The 18,920-nt window shown below is 42.2% G+C and overlaps 1 protein-coding gene across 2 annotated transcripts; it reads right to left on the reverse strand.

Annotated features, from left to right (window-relative positions):
* Positions 1-3,651: 3,651 nt before the first annotated feature.
* PLPBP (pyridoxal phosphate binding protein) lies at positions 3,652-13,207 on the reverse strand. Of its 2 annotated transcripts, XR_015695564.1 has the most exons (9): positions 13,066-13,207; positions 11,280-11,387; positions 10,612-10,647; positions 10,066-10,141; positions 8,709-8,843; positions 8,106-8,248; positions 7,907-8,005; positions 5,732-5,967; positions 3,652-4,422 (listed from the first exon to the last, which is right to left on the reverse strand). XR_015695564.1 is itself a non-coding variant. In XM_087706234.1 (8 exons), exons 1-8 carry the CDS (start codon positions 13,159-13,161, stop codon positions 5,830-5,832), a joined length of 831 nt encoding a protein of 276 aa, XP_087562360.1. In that variant the 5' UTR covers positions 13,162-13,207; the 3' UTR covers positions 3,652-5,829. The 2 variants fall into 2 exon arrangements, 1 of the variants encoding a protein (XP_087562360.1); XM_087706234.1 differs by having other exon boundaries at positions 3,652-5,967.
* Between the last annotated feature and the right edge of the window lie 5,713 nt (positions 13,208-18,920).

An 18,920-nucleotide genomic window follows, 5' to 3' on the forward strand; every position in this document is an offset into this window, starting at 1 on the left:
ACCTTCATGGATTTTAGCTTTCCAGTTATTTCACTCCATTTAGGACAGCTGTGGGAAAGCAAATTCCCTAATATATCAGTTTGGGATGTTAAAAGTATTTATCATTGATAAAACAATTTCTTATCAATGGATACGTGCTCCATACATAGTGAACAACAAACACTTAAAAAAAACCTGAAATTCAATTTTCTGGCATTCTTCCACTTTCTGAAGCAGAAATAGAGTTGAGAATAATAAACCCTGCATTCTTGCTCTTTGAGAATGAACCAATGATGCCACCTACAGTCTCATTCTGTTTTCCCATAATTTCTATACACATGCACACAAGAACCCACCACCGAAGAATACAAGTTCACATGTTCTCCTTTGAAATTTGGAGAAGATGGGAAAGTATTGCCTATCAATCTACAGTTCCTACGGATGATTGCTTTGTGCAAGAAGCTGCAAACAATGAAAGAACTCTGAACCCAGCAGCGTGATTCCTTGAGAGATTGTAGAGGCAGTCCTTGACTTAAAACCATTCATTTAGCAACTGTTTGAAATTACAACAGCCCTGAAAGAAATAGAGTAGAATAATAGAATTGGAAGGGATTCTTGAAGATCTCCTAGTCCAACCCCCTGCTCAGACAGGAAATGCTATGCCACTTCAGAAAAGTGGTTGTCCAATCGCTTCTTAAAAACTTCCAGTGTTGGAGCATTCACAATTTCTGGAGGCAAGGCATTCCACTGACTAATTATTCTAACTGTCAGGAAATTTCTCTTTAGTTCTAGATTGCTTCTCTCCATTATTAGTTTCCATCCATTGCTTTTTGCCCTTCCTTTAGATGCTTTGGAGAATAGCTTGACCTCTTTTTTGTGGCAACCACTGAAATATTGGAACACTGTTATCATGTCACCTCTAGTTCTTCTTTTCATTAAACTAGCCATGCCCAATTCCTGCAACCATGCATCCTTATGTTTTAGCTTCCAGTCCCCTAATCATCTTGGTTGCTCTTCTCTGCACTTTTTCTAGAGTCTCAACATCTTTTTAAGATGACCACTGGTCCTCACACTCACAACTGTCTCCATAGTCATGTGATCAACATTTGGGGGCTTGGCAAATAGTATTATTTATGATGGCTGATGTGTCCTGGAATCATGTGATCATCATTTGCGATCTTCCCAGCCAGCTTCCAAAAAGCCGAGTCAATGTGGGAAGCTGGGTTCACTTAACAACCACATGGTTTACTTAACAACTGCAGTGATTTGGTTAATGGTAGTAAAAAAAGGTAGTAAAACTGAATGCCCCTCATTTAACCACTTCCTTGCTTAACAGTGGAAATTCTGAGCCCAATTGTGTTGTAAATCAAGGACTACCTGTACGAATGTAATGGAGTCCGCCCATTCCATTTGTAACCCAAGGATTTGTGGGAGTGAATCTCGTACCTTGAATGAGATCACTCCCTCCTTTTGCCCACGCATTCACTAATCAGATGTGAGGCTCGTAAAGTGCACGAGGTATTTCAGGGTGGGGAAAAAGGTGCGTCTTATACTCCAAAAAATGTTACCTTGTGAAGATCTAGCAAGCCGTCTCCTCTCTAGCCTCTTAGCTTTGTGCCCCCTCCAATCAGTGGTGGGTTTCAAAATTTTTTAGAACCTCTTCGGTAGGTCCTGCTTTGTGGACCTGACTTGCCGGCCATGTGACCGAGTAGGAGTGGCTTGCCAGCCACGTGACTGGATGGGCATGGCCAACTTGTAAAATGTGGTGAAGCTCACTTAACAACGCTCTTGCTTAGCAACCAAAATGTTGGCTCAGAAACTCTGGCCATTGAAGCACGCAAGTCTTAAAGCTGTCAAGTTACAAGACTGTTGCACCCCTACCCCTTTAGAAAAAAACCCTCAGGGATGTTCAAACTTGACAGCTTTAAGACTTTAAGGTTTAGATAGGACTCTTGGAGGTGGGCAGGGCGATTGGTGAGCCAGCCAATCAGTGAGCGGTGGGCAGGGCAAGCATGGTGCGGACAGGCAGGGGGAGGGAGCTGGAACCGGTTCTAAACGGCACGGTAGATTTGTGGAACCTCTTCTATAGAAGAGGTTAGAACTGGCAGGAACCCACCCCTGCCTCCAATGCTCCGTTTAGGCCTCTGCTTTGCCTGGCATGTTGCTGGCTGAAATGGAGCTTCTGAAAGGTGGATCCACCCCCCCTCCCCGAAGCTCAATTTTGGCCTGCAATGGGCTGGGGGAGGCCCGCAGAGGCCCGAACGGAATGGCAGATCCGCCCCTCAGAAGCTCCATTTTGGCTGGCAACGTTCATAAGGGTGAACAACTGCTGGCGTGCTGCAAGATTCGTAGTTTTGGAACTTGTTTGCAAATGCCAGCGGGCGCTTATCGCATAACTTTGAATGTTTGCTAAGGGAATGCTTGTAACCCAGGGATTACCTGTATTTCGTTCTGAACTAAAAACCTGTAGGGCAGAGGGATGCAATATTTGTGGGCTCTGAGCTGCAAAAAGCTTTGTTAAAGTGAACCTGGTTTCCCCGTTGATTTTGTTTGCTAGAAGGCCGCAATAGGGGATCACATAACTCCAGGACACTGCAGCGGAGTCAGTTGTCAAGCATCCGAATGTAAACCATATAATCATAGGGATGCTGCAATGGTCCCACATGTAAAAAATGGACCTGTCATTTTTTTTCAGTGCAGTTGTAACTTTGAACGGTCACTAAATGAACTGTTACAAGTTGAAACTACCTGTATATGTGTTGTGGCCAGCAGCACTTTTGGGGATGGACAGTGAAGTTAAGGAGCAAAGGCAAAGTTTAAGGTACCCTATTGCCCCTCTGCTGTTTCTCAATGAACATGTTTGGGGACCAGCTCAGTCTTAGGGGTGTGACCTCTGTTATGAATATAATCTAATGGTTGGGTTGGCAATATATAAATCATATAGCAGTGCTGTTTCTTTAAATCATGCTGCAAAATGTGATTGGTTGCTGTTTTCCTCAATTGGCCATAAGAGGGAGCCAGAATGACTGTTAGCTCTCTGTTAGATGCTGGGCTGATCTGATCTGAGTGTTTTGGAAGCTAGCTGTTAGAAAGTGCCGTGAGCTATTGTAAGTTTCGCAACTGCTAGCAAACTTTGAGTACCGGACTGTTTGTATGATTATGGACTATATTATTTGGATTATCCCTTAACTGAAAGACATTGATGATTGACTGTCTTATCCGTGTATGACTTGGACTGTTTGACGGACTCTGATACCTCTATTTCCATGAAAGTAAAAGCCTATTTAAACTGCAGTGTCTCTGTATGCTGGTTTGTGTGTTCTCCAACACAATTCTCACAACGCTTCTCTGAACGCACTCGGTCTTCAAGGATGCTTGCAATCCATGTTTTGCACTTGTCTTAAGGAGCACCAAGGCACCTGAAGATCCATCACTGACTTCTTCTTGGCATTCTTCTAAAGTGCCATCTGCTTGCCCATCTTCTCCACGCCAATCTAGCTTGGTGCTGTCCCTATAAGCGACAGACACTCCTCCCTTAGTCTAGTAATAGACTTTCTGAACAAATACACTCTTCTCACCAGACACCAAAATGAAAGTCCTGGATGTGGCAATAAAAACCCAACAAGATGCATATGGTTCTCTACTCAAACATCCACACCACCACAGGACAGAAAAAGGAAAAATATATATCTTTAATAGCTTAGTAAGCAGCATAGTATCTTGATTCACAACTAGTGTTATTCTTAAGACAAAGGACTGTGGAGCTCAGGGACTGGGATAGGTCAGTTTGGACTGCGTTTAGCGTTGCACCTGTGCTGTAAAAGACTAGCTAGCAGGATGTTCTGTACCTTGCAGTTATATATTAAAACCAGACAACCCTGATGGGTCACCATTTCAGAAATATTTCCTTACTTAAAACACAGAAATAGCATGACCATCAGCAGGCAAATAGTAGAAGGAGCGGGAGTGATATCCGACTTCTTGCTGGCTTCCCCATTGACTTTATTTGTAAGGTCCTGGATTTTGGATGCATTCCGTAAGGTAGCCTGTTTGAGGTACGTCAATTCAAAATCTGTTGCCCTATGAATGCAACGTTTTGTCCCTTTGAAGTTTACAAACGATCAAATCAGACATGATAGCTTTAGTAGCAAATAGATGGGAGTCAAAGATGTGAACAATCAAGTGACTCCCAAAATTAAAAATAAAGGAAACTGGCTTTTTACCTGGATAAGGAATCTCACCTGATAATGCATTCTATGATTGCTACTGGGTGTTGAAAACGCCAAGTAGAATTCAGACCCATAATCTGCTACCCTTTTATTTGGGGGTGCTGGGGTTAAATCTGGAGCTTTCTATGAGCCAAGCATGTGTTTTATAATCGCAATGGACTCAAAGATACACCATTAAATTATTCCAGAGATGCACAAAGCTAGAAGCCTTTTGCTACAGAGGAAAAAGGAGAGGACAATTAAAAATAATAATAATACATATTTCTGCCAATATCACTTAAAGCATGAGGCCAGGCTTTCAAGTAGATTGTCAATATGTGAGTTACAAAACAGATTCCACGGTAAACATTTTCACCAACTGGGGTTTGCAGAAGGAAGGATGACTATTCCGATGGATCTTTAGCAATGCATTCTGTTTCAATAAGATTTTAGTCAAGGTGTACTTTTTAAAGATGGGGGAAAATATATACACAGTGAGAGATACAGCCCAACATCATTTACTAACACCCCAGACATCAAACCTGGAAAGACAAGAGCTTTGCATTAAAATGCAGAAATTCCGAAGTTTGCCCTGGAAAACTATTATTTGCATATGTGCCACTTCCAATCTTGCAATGCCACCAGTCTCATCTCGTGTGCGCGCGCACGCACAGGTGAGCAAATCATGGCTGGCTGCAAGATCTTGCTTGGCCTTCGGTTAGGCAGACGCTGAAAGCTGCACTGCCTTTCCTATGGAATGATGATAACGAGGGGGAGCCACCCCCCCATTTGCCACGTGAGGTAGATCAGCCCCATTTCTCCTATAGGGATCAGGCACAGCACGGTTAAGAAATCACCCTGCACACTGGGGGCACAGCCGGCAGGTTTCTTGGCTTTCACAAGCAGAACCATCCTGCTTCCTCTATCAGAATCATTCCAAACTTGACTTGGTTCAGATAAAGGAAAGAAACCCCCAAGGCTATAGATTACAGAGCAAATGGTACAGCAAAGCTAGTCGGCAGTGGTAATAAGTCAAGAGAACAATTTCAGAAGCAAACTCTTCCAAATCTCAGATCCAGGGGTAGGTTTGATGTTCACTGGGATCCCTATCTATCCTCCCCCTCGTGGGCTACTTAGCAAACCACCCAATTTGAGCATATTTTCTGAAATGCCACAGAAAAGATTAAAGATAGCAAAGATGTGTCGGTTCGAATGAAGCACAGAAGTTGAGCCATAAAAGCTTTTGAGAGCGGGAGGGTGGAGAATAACCTTTCCCTAAGGCAACCTTGCTTCAAGGGGAAGCAAACCAGAAACATGCCTCTGATTAGAAATTCATCATGGCCACTCCTGGAAATGGTGTCCTGCCCAGACCAAGTCCAGTTTAAGTCAAATGGTTATCCAGTGTAGCTATTTAAAGTCACGGCAGTTAAAGTACTGAAGTCAATCACAGGGGCCGCTGTTCTCCCCCCCTATAAATACAACCTCAATGGATGTACAAGAATAAAGGTACAGGTGCTGAAGTCCCTGTCACACCTGCCAATTACCTGCTAGTGCTACTCTGCCATCCACAAAAAGAAGAGTCAAGTGCCTGGGAATCCAAGGAGATTCCCTCCAACAGAGGGAATCCCTTGAGCCTCTGCTATTAGTTCTCCTTCAGAGTCAAATTCTCCAATCTGTCTTTGACCTCCTTCTGGGTTTTGTCGCTAACAGATTTGTTGGGGTAGCTGCGCTCTCCGAAGATGGTGCTTCCAATTCTGACGTTGGTAGATCCCACTTCAATCTGTGCAGAGTTAAAGGTGAGAGAAAGAACCACTGTTAGGAGTGTGACATGAACTGAAGGAACCTCCTTCGCCCTTAGTTAGGAATCTGGAGCAAGAATGGAGATCTCCAATCTTGGCAACTCAGAATTCTGGGTTCTGGAGCACACCTATCCTTAGCTAGGGTGGAGAAACACTGGTTTTAGACAATTGGTGGAATGGAACTGAGACAACCTGCCTCGCAGGCCCGACTGATCAAATGGCAATAGTAGAAAACATCTATTCCAATCAAAATGAATGAATCAAAACTCTGAATCCCCATACAAGCTGATTTATAGGAGTACATCTGGTGCATCTGGCCAGTACTGTCTAGCACAGGGGTCCTCAAACTTTTTAAACAGGGGGCCAATTCACAGTCCCTCAGACTGCTGGGAGGCCTGGACTGGGTGGGTGGGTGTGGCTAGGTCAACATGTGACTGGGTGGGCATGGCCAATTAGCAGTCCATTATACAATACAGACAAAATAAACTTTGTTTTGCTCCTGGGGGTGTTTTATTTGCTTTTGTTTGCATGTTGCTCTTTTGGTTGCCTTTTCTTTTTACTAGATCATTCCCCCCCCCACCCCAGTTGCTTAGGAGTCTAGTGGTCCACTTCAGGAAACTTAGTTTTGCAGCCCCAAGGAGCTTAGAATCAACAAGACTCTCTCTTTCTCCATCTCTCTCTCTTTCTGTGTTTGTCTCTTGTCCTCTCATTCTTTGTGTCTTGTCTCTTTTTCCCTCTCTCCCTCTCTCTGTCTCTCTTTCTCTCTCTTTCTGTCTATCTTCTGGAGATTGGGGAGGTCAAAAATGGGGCTTGTGGATGCCCCGGGAGGCCTCTGCGCACTATGTTTTTGGCCTGCAGAGTGGTACTAGAGGCGGGGGACAAGGGGCCCATTTTTGGCCTCCTAGGGTGTCCATGTACCCCGTCTTTCACCTCCCCCGCCTCCAGAAGCACTCTGCAGGCCAAAAATGTTGGCCTTATCTTCCAGTTCCAGCCCGCTGTGCTCCTGAAGTTAGGTCCTGTGCTCCGCCAAAGGGTGGGGAGCCGGCGGGTGGGTGGGGAAAGCTTCGTGGTCTTGCGCGGGCCGGATTAATGGCTTTGGCGGGCTGTATGTGGCCAGCGGGCTGTAGTTTGAGGAACCCTGGTCTAGCAGTTATCCATCATAATCTCAGAACTTAAGGACTTCTACCTAGTCCTTCTAATAGGATATGCCTATTAGTCTTCTGAATATGGAGCTGTGCTGTCATTGAACTATAGGTCCCTGTAGTCTATCCTGATGGACAAGCCATAGTGAAATCCACCATAATTTATGTTCTGTAGTAAATTACATGCTTTGCATCCCACCCCAAAAAAACCATCCAAGATCAGATGGTAAGAGTTCTGAATGAAAGGTTCTACCAGATGATGCTTAGCTTTTCGCTGAACAAATCCAAAGAGAAAGAACTTGCCTACTTTCTAGATCAACTGGTGCACTATTTAACTGTTCCTTAGATAATAATGGAATAGATGGACCATTCCACTCAGTTGGAAATAAGTCCATTAATTTACAGATTATTTATTTATTTATTTGACTTATATACCGCTTCATAGGACTTTCAGCCCTTTCTAAGCGGTTTACAAATTTTTTAGCAAATTGAATCAGCAACTTGCCCCCACAGTCTGGGTCCTCATTTCACCCACCTCGGAAGGATGGAAGGCTGAGTCGACCTTGAGCCGGTGAGATATGAACCGCTGAACTGCAGATCACAGTCAGCTGAAGTGGCCTGCAGTACTGCACCCTAACCACTGCGCCACCTCGGCTCTTAGTGTAGGGTATTAGGTTAGGAAAGATTATCTAGACCTTTCCGTAGCTTTCTTCAATGGGAAAGAGGACAATATCAAAAGGCTTCTGATAATCTTTGGCGAAAGGACAAACAGACTTACTGCATGTTGAAAATCTGTAGACATCCCCATGCTCAGCTCAACCTTTTCAATTGGGATATTGAGATTTTCACACAGTTCTTGACGCAGAGATATTAACAACTGGAGAGGGGGGTGGGGGTGGGGGGAAAGAACATAGCTCAATCATTTCTTTAAAAGCCAAGATTTGCCTACCAGTATTATCTCTCAAAAGTTCACCCACCTGGAAGTCGGGATTGGGACCCTTACTGAGATCATGCCCAAAGCTTCCAATTGTCATCAAACCAACAAATTCCAGATTGGGACACTTCTGAAGGATGTGTTCTGCTGTTGTGATTAGTTCCCCTGGCGGAAGCCCGTGTTTACCTTTAAAAGAGAACGTATCAATGCACTTGCTGTGGATGGAGTTCTTTGCAGGAAGACACCCCCAGCAAGATGCATTCACAATTATGGCAAGAGAGACTAATGAAATCACCACTGACATACTATTTCTCCATACTCACGGAGAATGAGTTTGGGGTCACTTAACCACCTCAACACAACTGGTGCGGTATCTGTACAAGGAAGCCCATAAGTAAAGTTGTTGGGGTGTAGGTTTTCCAAGTGATTTGAAAGGTTCTGTGCGTGCACACCTGTAAGCCCATGCCTTTTACATATATCCTACCTGCAAAGTATAGATGTCACTCCTCTCCAGCCACTGAATGTGTACATTGGAAGGTCTCAAACATGAGCTTCTTGACTTTGTAGTCAAGCGGACGAACCAGCCAAAACTTTATCATGACTCAGTCATGTTCATGTGTGGAAGAAGAACACCTGGTCTACTTACTCGTTTCTCCACTGGTGTTTACTTGCACCATGATCTTTAGCTTTTCAGAAGAGTTCTTTTTTTGCCAAATACTGTTCACCTTATCTGCCAGTTTAATGGAATCCACTGTTTCCAGCATAAATAGGTTTGGCACCACTAAAACAAATGAAAAAGGGTCTTAGCAAATATCATTTGTGACATACACTAGACCAGCAATGGAGAACCTTTTTTGGCTCACGTGCCATAAGAGGGGGGGGGGAGCGCAGGGGGGGTTGTGCACGGGCGTGCTGCACCCATAATGCAACGCGCGACACCCCCCCCCCAGTGCACATGCGTGCATGAGGCACTCCCCCCCCCCCCAATTTTTGCATGCTTTTTTCGAGAGAGAAAACAGCCTCCCCTGCCCTCCGGAAGGCCTAAACCAGCCCTACGAGCAAACCCGAAGTCCGTTCTTGAACTTCCGGTTTGCCCATAGGGGCGTTTTTTTGCGCTCCAGAGGCTTCAGGGAAGCTCATGAAGCCTTCGGAGGGCCTCCGGGTGGGGCGGAGGAGGCTCTTTTCGCCCTCCCCAGGCTCCCATAAAGCCTCTGGAGTCTGGGGAGGGCAAAAAATGGCTTTATAAAAGGCTGAACCTCACGTGCCCTGACAAATGGCTCCGCATGCCACTTGTGGCACGCGTGCCATAGGTTCGCCATCCCGGCACTAGACCAATGTTTCTCAACCATAGCAAATTTAAGGCATGTGAACTTCAACCTCCAAAATTCCACAGCGAGCCTTGCAGGCCCTGCTGAGAAACATACCTTATTATTTCTAAATTCAATAGTAAGTGGTTAATAAGTTATGAAAGTGGAAGAGGGTTTGTTTCTACTGATACTTAAAATACATTGAATTAGACTAATGTAGTTCAGTGAATTGGCTGTACGTTTGTTCAGGATTCTATGCATTTTCCCACTACCTGTTTTCTTGCATCAATTCTATGAGTCTCTTAGATACACCTTTCATATTAGTCATTTGTTAGCACCATTTACAAAAATAATTACAAAATAATTAAATACAATAAGGCATAGATTCCTAAGATTGGAAGTTTTGCAGAGAAGAGAGAGTGGACTGTTCGTTGCCCAATAGAATCTGATGACAAATATTTCCTATGCTTTATTTCATCCCACCATTCAGCTAACTAATTCATAGTCCCTTGATAGTGAGATGGGTGGTACATACATTTAGTAAAAAAATAAAATAAATACAAACCTCATAATTTGAAATTCCAAAGCAAAGTGAGACATTCATTTAAATTGAACATATCACATCAGGCCTTACTTTCTATAGTAAGTTTTTCCTCTACTGTCTCTTAAATCAGTATTAAAAATAAATATAATTACCGATTAGCTTGTTGACATTACTCTTCTGCAGATGGCCAATAAAATGCCATTTAATCTCCGGACAAGAAGAAAGAATCTAAGATCAAGACAACAAGGAATGTGATATTCTGGTTTGAAACCTAATGGCATTATTTTATATTTATCCATCAAAACTTCTATATAAAGATACACAGGATTAAAAGTCACAAAACAGTTGCAATTTCAAACAAAGGCACAAATATCAACCAATATCTTATATGTGTGTTTGTGCATGTGTATTGTTGTAGCTGTGTGTTCATGTTTAACTTTACTTACTATTGTTAATAACCCCAACCAGATTCCAGAACAATCCAGATAAGAAAATTGTTTCAAATTACTAGGTCTCTCAAGGACAAAGAACCACCTTGTTAAGTTCTATGTCTTTTATTTAGACCTAGACTAAGTTCAAAATTTCAATAGGAGGAATCTTCTGCAGAACAAATTTAATCCAACAATGGTATGTTCTAGATTGATCTGAATACAGACCATTTGAAATTTTTATATAAAAAATAACGTACTCCTACTTACTTTGGAATCTGATGCCTTTTCTAATAATTCCTGGACCTATGGAAAATAAAAACATCCAATTAAGGCTTCAAAGTTTACTTTCATTTATTTCATGCAGACTCATAATTGACAATGCAAAAAAAGAGCATTAGGAAAAGTAAATTACAGGCAAGCGAAGACACATCTGCCCAAATTATGCATGGTGTCGCCACCTGATCATTTGTCCTGAATAAACAGTACTATCTTTGTACATATACATCCAACAGAAATGTGGTGCTCTATCCTATTTGCTTAAATAATTTTCTTTAATTTTCTTTGCTTCAGGAATGAGTAGCCTGATTTCACATTAACTGACAAGTTCCAAAGTCAAAATAAACTTTGCCCTGTTACTTTCTGGGAGGAGACTTCGTGTTATCTGAAGCAGAATATCTAGATTTAGTCACAGTTTTGTTCCATATATGAACATATGTTCCATATGAACTCTCAAGTTTCCTCTTTCCGCTATGTATTTGGGAGCAGGCAATTTCATTTTTAATGTGTGCCAGTGTGCTCACAGTAAAAAAAAAATGACAGTAAAGGTTATCTTATCTTATCTCATCTCATCCCATCTTATAAATTAGCCTGGGCACCAGCAAGCTCATGTCTCATTCCTTCCTGTCTTTTAACATTAGATTAAGCCAAGGACTCACGTAGTTTTCTCCAAAGCTGCGCTGTCCATGATTGTAAGCCTCAATGACCATTTCTGGCGGTTTGGTTTTACTGACAGCCACTAAACGAGGTGGTATGGCAGGTAAGGTCTGCATTTGCAAAGACAAAAAAGAAGATGAGCAAGTCTATACAGGCTTTCTGATAAGCTTGACAAGTGGAATATGGAAAGCAATCACTAAAGACCCATCAACATATCAGGTAACAGCAAACAAAAGGAGGGAAATCTGGTTCTCTTTCACATTTTGGATCACTCCATTGTTCATTGGCAATGTTGTCCCTGGATTGAAGCAGACACAATCCAAAAGACATGGAGAGGACCAGATTGCATATTCCAGGAATATGGAAATTTATTTATTTATTAGCTTTATATAGCTACCCACCTCTAACCGTACAATAAGCCACCAGTTAGTTTAAACAAGAGTTAGTAACAAATAATACAAATAAAATTAATACATGGGTGAACAGACCAGAGCCAATCTTATGGGCTCCCCTATCTCTAGGATTTCTCAAGCCTGCTGGATAAAAACAAGTTCTAAAGGATTCCCTATATTCGGTTTATCTAACCACAGTGATGAATAACATGTAAAAACAACAGTTTTATGGCACCTGAAAGAATGCATTAAAATCGAATGGACGGTCTCACAGACAAAAGGATTCTGCATCTTTAGGTGCCTCACTCCTTTCACTTGGAACAAGACTGACCAAACACAATGGAATATGCATCTGATGAAGGAAACAACAGATCTCAAAAGCTTTTGCCTTTTAGTTCCATTTGTTAGTAGGAAAAGGGGCTTCCAGTCTCCCCAATTATTGGGGGAGTTAGGTTTGGGATTAAAAATTCAGGAGAAGCCCGGGAGCCCCTTTTCCTACTAGCAAATTGAACTAAAAGGCAAAAAAAAGCTTTTGAGAGCTGCTGTTCACTTCATCAGATGCATAGAACAGCTAGGCTGATATTTAAATTGAAATGAATGGGGGAAAAGGCAGCAGAAGGCAAGTTTCTCCCATGACCTGATTTAAATCTGACATCAGCCTAGCCATTCTCCACACAGCTAATCATTTCATTATAATCCCTATAATCAACTTATTTTTATATTGTGTCTTTTACGCGTTCTGTTTTATTGTAAGCCATGCAGCTAATGATAATGAATACATATTTTTTTTAAAAAAATTCACTTTGTGCATTTTATATATTTTGTGGTAAGCATGCAGCTAAGAATGACACATATTAGTTATTGGGTTCTTTAAAAAAAAATAGATTCTGCATTTTATCTTTTGTATTCCAAGCCCCCCTGGCGCCCCGCAAAAGTCAGAGGAGGGGGATATAAATCGGATAAATAAATATATTTGCATGCCGTCCTTCTCCCCACACGCCCCGGCCGGGATGAAAGCAGTTGCGGCTACAACAAAAAAAAAGCCTTTTGGATCAGATTTGCGGATCTCCTCCCACACAGGATTTGGATTTGAAGCAATTGGAAGGTTAAGACCATCGCGGTTGATTCCGCCTTTCGCCGCCCGAGGAGCTCCAGAGGCGCGGGGACTACGCCTCCCAGCAAGGGCGGCTTCTGAAGATTAGGGGAGTTGTAGTCCCCAAGCCTTGGAAGGCGCCCGTCGACGCTGTGGGGGGAGTCCCGCCGCTCCGGCCTCGGAAGAGCCAGAAGCACCCAATGCAAAGTCCGAGCGCAGGGCCGGTTCAGCGACGCCCATCCCGACCCAGAGGAGCGTGGGCCCAGGCGGGTCCTGCCCTCCTCCCCAATCCCGGGACATCACCTGGGGCCTCCGAGCCGCCGCCTGCTGCACTTGCTCCCGGACCGCCCGGAGCATCTGCGGCAGGCCTTCCCCGGCAGCCATGCCGGCTCTCCACATTCCTCGCCCGGCCTCCTCTTCCTCTGCGCACAACACCCCCCCCCCGGGATGCCGAGTGCGCCACCTTCCGCCACACACGCGAGAGCCAATCGCCGCTCGAGGCTACTCTCGGCTGGCCACTGGGATTGGGGAGAAGAGGCCGGAAGGAGGCGGGGCTGAAGCAGTTGACCGTCCCTCGTCTTCGGCCATTTTGGAAAGGTCGGATGGGTCGAAGTGGCGAAGGAATGGGGGAGATGAGGAAGCTGCAGCACGCATGCGCGCCACTAGTAGGTTCTGGCAAGGCTTGAGACGTGTGTGCCACGCTTGTGCTGAAGAGATGGGCAGACGGGCAGCTCCAAAAGGCCGAGGGCTAGCGGTTGGGGAAGATACGTGCATGAAGAGCTCTATCTAGAAGGGTTGGGATGAGGATTAAGGCTGCAGGTTACAGTCGTGCTCCTACTGTCAAATCCTTATTGCACCAGTGTTGCAGACTATCTTCACCTTAAAGATTACACAAGTGACACAGGGCAAGTGTGCTTTTCTCTGGGATACATGAAGCTCCCTACTCAACGTCAACGTCTCCATTTTCCAGGGTGGTTGAAAATGCAAAATCAGGTTACCTGCTGAGCAGTTTGCTAATTTTCAGTATTTCTGGAAACCTTTGGTTCCCCTATGCTTCCATTGATCTTGCTCCCCCCTCCCCTTCCCCAATCTTCTGTTTCTACTTTGGCTTCATTTCTGGATGACTCATTATTTGAGCTCCAAGAACATCTATGCCAGTTGACACCAATTGGGTGGCTTGTGCATGCTGGTTCCTGTACCCATCTTCCCCATTGATCAGAGAGAGAGAAGCTGAAGCTGTCCTTGGAATCCAATGTATCTGCAAGATTTTGGGAAGAGGGAAGGAGAGAGAGAGAGAGAGAGAGATTGGAAGGATAGGATATCATTAAGAATTCCACCCAAATCTCCCATATTTATAGAGCCACCAGACTGATTGGGACAACTTGCTCAGCTCTAATGCTTTTGGCTTCCGTGGCCAAAAACATTACATTAAATAAACCACAATATCACACAATGTGAGTTCAACTGCTACCACCATCACCCAACCTTGTTCCCAAAATATGGACTATCTTTCCCAACTGGGCTCGCCTATAAGGAACACAGCGCTTGATTTTTTTTCTCTAGGACATTCATAAAGAGTTACAATACAGTAGAGAAACATGTTTCAACTTTATAAAGCCATCAATTATTTATGTCTCAAGTTTAAAAAGATAAAAAAAACCTCTGATAATCAAGTTCTAATGATCCTCACAGGAATGCTTGGCAGCCTAGCTCCATAAAATGTCTCAATTTAAAATAAGATTTTTGTGTATGTTTCTTGTGTTCAGTAAACGTTTCCAAGATACTATCAATTCTTAGATTCTTCAAATATTTCTGTGCCCCCCTCCCACCAACATTATTTCAAAACCCACCATATGTATAACTCCTTACTTTTCACTCCAAAATGAGATCCCCTGAATACACACATTAGGGTGTACTTATTCTAAAAGCAAAGAACATTTTTATTGAGTCATTACAATAAATATCAAAATGTACCGGCAGTTTAATACACAATTTTCTAAGGAAACAATCCAACTGATTAGAAACACAGCAGCATGGTGGAACGGCAGATGTCCCAAAAGACATTCATTGATTGCCTCCTGTAGAGAGCTCATTTGAAGCATAAAAGTCCTTTTTCACATCCTTGCATACAGAAAGTAAGTGTTTGTTCAATTATAATACAAAAGGAAATAGAAAAATTAGTTGCTCAGAACCCAAACAGTGAGCAGTTGAGAAAGGCTCATTTTAACAAAGCATCTCTCTCTTCCACGCACATTCTCTTTCACACATACACAATATTTCTAGTATCTTATTGGCTGGACAGAATTGAATTATCAGGAAAAATCATCCACATCTTAATTATGGAATGCTGCTTTTTTTAAAAAAATGAAAAGAATTTTAAAGTTTCATTTAGTTAATCCATATATTTAAAAAAATCCTAAAGCTTTATTCTAAACCATATTTTTACATCAGTGTTATATAAAAAGTCACATAATATACTTTGGCTTTGCTGGAATTTAGTATTCGTTAGTTTAAAAAAGAGAGTTGAGCAAAAGAGAAAGAAATCCTAATCTTTTATACATAAAGAAAAAAAAGTCAAATGTCATTACTTCCATAAATCTTATGTGAATGCTTAGTAACTTTATTTTTATATTCCAGTGCACACATAATTGTTTCTGCAATTGTGAAATTGTGAAGTAGGTAGGAAGTTAAAAAAAACAGCATCTTTCTTCTATTACAGGATTGGACATAACTCAGGCAATGAAATTCCACTGTACAATTCAGAAATTAAGACAAATGGTTACAAACTCATTTTAGTGCCTAAGCTATTTATTCAGACCATTTCTGAACTATTTGTTTCAAACTTTCTGTATTTTCAATTGACAAGGAAATATCGTTGACTTCTACCTGAAAACAAACTGAAACAAATAAACAAGAACATGGCTGAACCCAGAAGTGCAGACTTAAATATCAAAATGATTTTGGCTACAGTATTTTTTGATATGAACAGAATCTAGATAAATTTGGCTAGTAACAACCTGCTGGCAATTAATTGTCCTATAGCAGCCACATCAATCTTTTGCAATTGCTGCTGAAAGCTCAAGTGGTAACGGAGGATGGCAGTGTGTGATAGAAGAGAAGAACATATATGAAGGGAAATACATTTTCTAATATACCCCCTCCAGCCCAGTCAAATTCTATGGTATAAGCCTTCCGTGACCTCCAGATGTGTTGGATCTCTGTTTCCTAACACTGGACAATATCAGAATGAAGAAAACTAATTTTGTACTGCACATTTCACTGTCAAAACTTTGGCTTGGGGTCATTAAGGTCCCAATATTTTTAGAATTACATTTGATATAGTTTCAGCTTGGGTTCCTCCTTAAAAAAAAACATTCCTTTTTTGTTTTGTTTTACTGAGAATGGACTTATTTTGAAGAATAGAGGAATACATTACAAAGCCACCTGCTAAAGAACCTAATGCTTTATGACTTGCATTTATCAGACATGGAAGAATGCCAAGTTACTTTATAAGGTTTGGATAGTCTTTAAATTAGAATAGTAAAAAAAAAACCTCCTATACTCCTGTTATTGCAGTTCTAGGGATTTCAACAAGCAGCACCAATTCAGAACAATGCACTCTGTGGAAACCAATGTCGCATTTAATGGGCTTCTCCCCATGAATTTGGGGGTAATGATGCCATAACTCTCACAAACTTTTATTCGTACACAGCAAGTCACACAAAGGGAAGTACACTTGATGCTTCTTCTGCTGCGCTTTCCCTACAGCCTATATTGTGTTGTACATAAGCACTGTTCAATTCAACTGCAAGTAAAGGCCAAATTCTAACACAGAATGGGAAACGGCACGTAAACTTTATCCTTGTCAATTGAAAAATGAGGGTTCACATGATTGAATGCTCCTATATTAAAAATGTATTTCCCCAAAAGTTAATATCTCAAGAATTCTAACCAATCAGATACACTTGCAGGATATTTTTATATTTAATTGTCCTGGCCAATTGTGTGACCTCTCTAATGCTGGCAACTTGAAGTATACTACAACCCAAATGTAAGCCTTATCGCCTCCATAAAAACTCATACAATAGCAAAGGCTATTCATAAGACAAAGTAGTTTCCTATGGATTCATAACTAAGGGTATCTTAGCATGCTCATGCTAGCTACTATTTTTTTTTCAACTTTAGTGGAAGAGACAGATATTCTCCATACAGCTTCCTTCGTTTCAAAGGAACTCTGTACATTAGCTCAGCTTTAGACAATGAAGACACATGGAAGAAAGCAACTGCAAGTGGAAGAATAGGCTAGGTGTCCAACCTTGGCAATGTTTAAGACTTGTGGACTTCAACTCCCAGAAACCCCAGCCAGCATGGTCTTAATGTTGCCAAGGTTGGACTCCCCTAGGCTAAGGAGAAGCTCATTTGAAATTTAAGGCACATGTGGCAAAGCGCCTGAGATTCCCTTTATTTAGTTTGCAGGCCACGGATTCCGAATAGTACCCCCCATTTTATAAAGAGGCTCACCTCAATCCCTCTTGCATGTTGAGAAAAAGAAATGTTAATGTGAAAACACCCCTCTCCCAAAGTCACACTTCAAGAGCAAGGACTTTAATCAGACTGACAGAAATCTATCACCCTCTCAATTAGGTGATGGAACAAAATTGAACAAGAGGGATTTTTCACTGGCATATTCGGAGAAAGGTGCAGGACATCTCACTTGATGACAACTGAAAATTGACCAGGTTGTTTGAAAAAAAAAATCAGAAAAGGAAAGAGAACAAGAAGCAAACAGAAAGTTTTTCTACATGGTCTTTTGTCCAGCACAGGCAAAGCATACTTTAAAAAGGACCTAGGAAAGCTGGCATTCTTAACACGTGGAACAGACACAAAAGATTTAACAAGAGGGCTACTGGGCACTGATCTTATAGTGAGAGGCACTGATTAGACTAAGATGACAAAAGTCTTTTGAGTATCATCACCTAAGAGATCTGGGGTTCGTGGTCCTGCCAGTTACAAGCCATTATAGCCCTACTTGCTGCAGCTTAAAAGCAAGAAAATGTATGCTAAAAGCAAGAAAATGTATGCTACTGATACACCAGCTATTCAATCAGCAAATGTTGATTAGTGATTTTTAAAAAATGGTTCCCCTACTACAAGGAGGAAAAAAAGGCCTTTGTTACAGAGTGTTTGTTACAGACTGCAGACAAACAAAATAGGATTTCAGCCCTAAAAGGGTTCTTATCCCTAGTACCAGAATCTTGGGGTTAGAACAGAAAATTTTGGCAGAATGCCCTATTAGTCTACATCACTATGTCTCAACCTTTACAACTTTAAGACATGTGGACTTCAACTCCCAGAATTCCCCAATCAGCCATCATGGCTGGCTAGGAATTCAAAGAGTTGAAGTCCACACTTCTTAAAAGTTGTTTAAGCTGAGAAACACTAGCCTATGTAAAATAAATAGCACAGGCCAACAAGAAGAATGAAAAAAAAAATCCTTCTGTTTCGGGGGAACAGAAAGTTCTCTCAATCTGATTTTTGGAGCAAGCCATTTCTAGGACCACATGCAACCCCCCCCCCCCCCTTTTAATGGAAGATACACACCTAATGGAATAAGCAGTTTGGGATTTACAGTCACTGAGGGCACCATTTGAGACATCACTGGTTTGCTGAAGGAGGGATTCGGATGCAGCTTGGTGTTTCTGATTCCTGCTTGCAGGGCTGTCCTTAGAAAAAAACAGCGTTAAGAATCAGTTCCCAAACTATTTCACATACTTGTGGATCACTTCAAAGGGCAGCCTTCTGGAATATAGAAATGCTGGATGTGTGTATTTTATCCATAAAGCAGTGGAACAGGAGAGACCTCGATGTTGAACCACTGGAGACTAGTCAAACCAGAATGCAGCCCTGTGTGATGAGTCGTGATGAGTCAGATCTGGGTTCTGCAAACAGGCTGCCAATTGCCTACTGAACAATGACCTGGCTAGCAGATTGTGTTAAGATTATGGAATGAGTAGTTACGCAGGTCCATTCCAGACCACAATCTGGAAACCAAAATCAAGTTATGCTTCTTTACTGATTCCCTGCATATGAACTGCATATTATTATAGAAGAACTTCCAGACAGGGCAAGCACTTCTCCAGGAAAAGCTGCATTTAATG

This window comes from Thamnophis sirtalis, unplaced genomic scaffold (assembly GCF_051295495.1).
Source record: "Thamnophis sirtalis isolate CommonGarterSnake01/CBP01778 unplaced genomic scaffold, rThaSir2_p1.2 scaffold_2, whole genome shotgun sequence".
Lineage (NCBI taxonomy): Eukaryota > Metazoa > Chordata > Lepidosauria > Squamata > Natricidae > Thamnophis > Thamnophis sirtalis.

Coding starts and splice junctions, on each gene's coding strand:
- PLPBP (XM_087706234.1), bottom strand. CDS start 13,161: ATGTGGAGAGCCGGCATGGCTGCCGGGGAAGGCCTGCCGCAGATGCTC. Junction 11,388..13,065: donor CGGCGGCTCGGAGGCCCCAG/GTGATGTCCCGG, acceptor TTGCAAATGCAG/ACCTTACCTGCCATACCACC. Junction 5,968..7,906: donor CTACAGATTTTCAACATGCA/GTAAGTCTGTTT, acceptor AACTCTGCACAG/ATTGAAGTGGGATCTACCAA.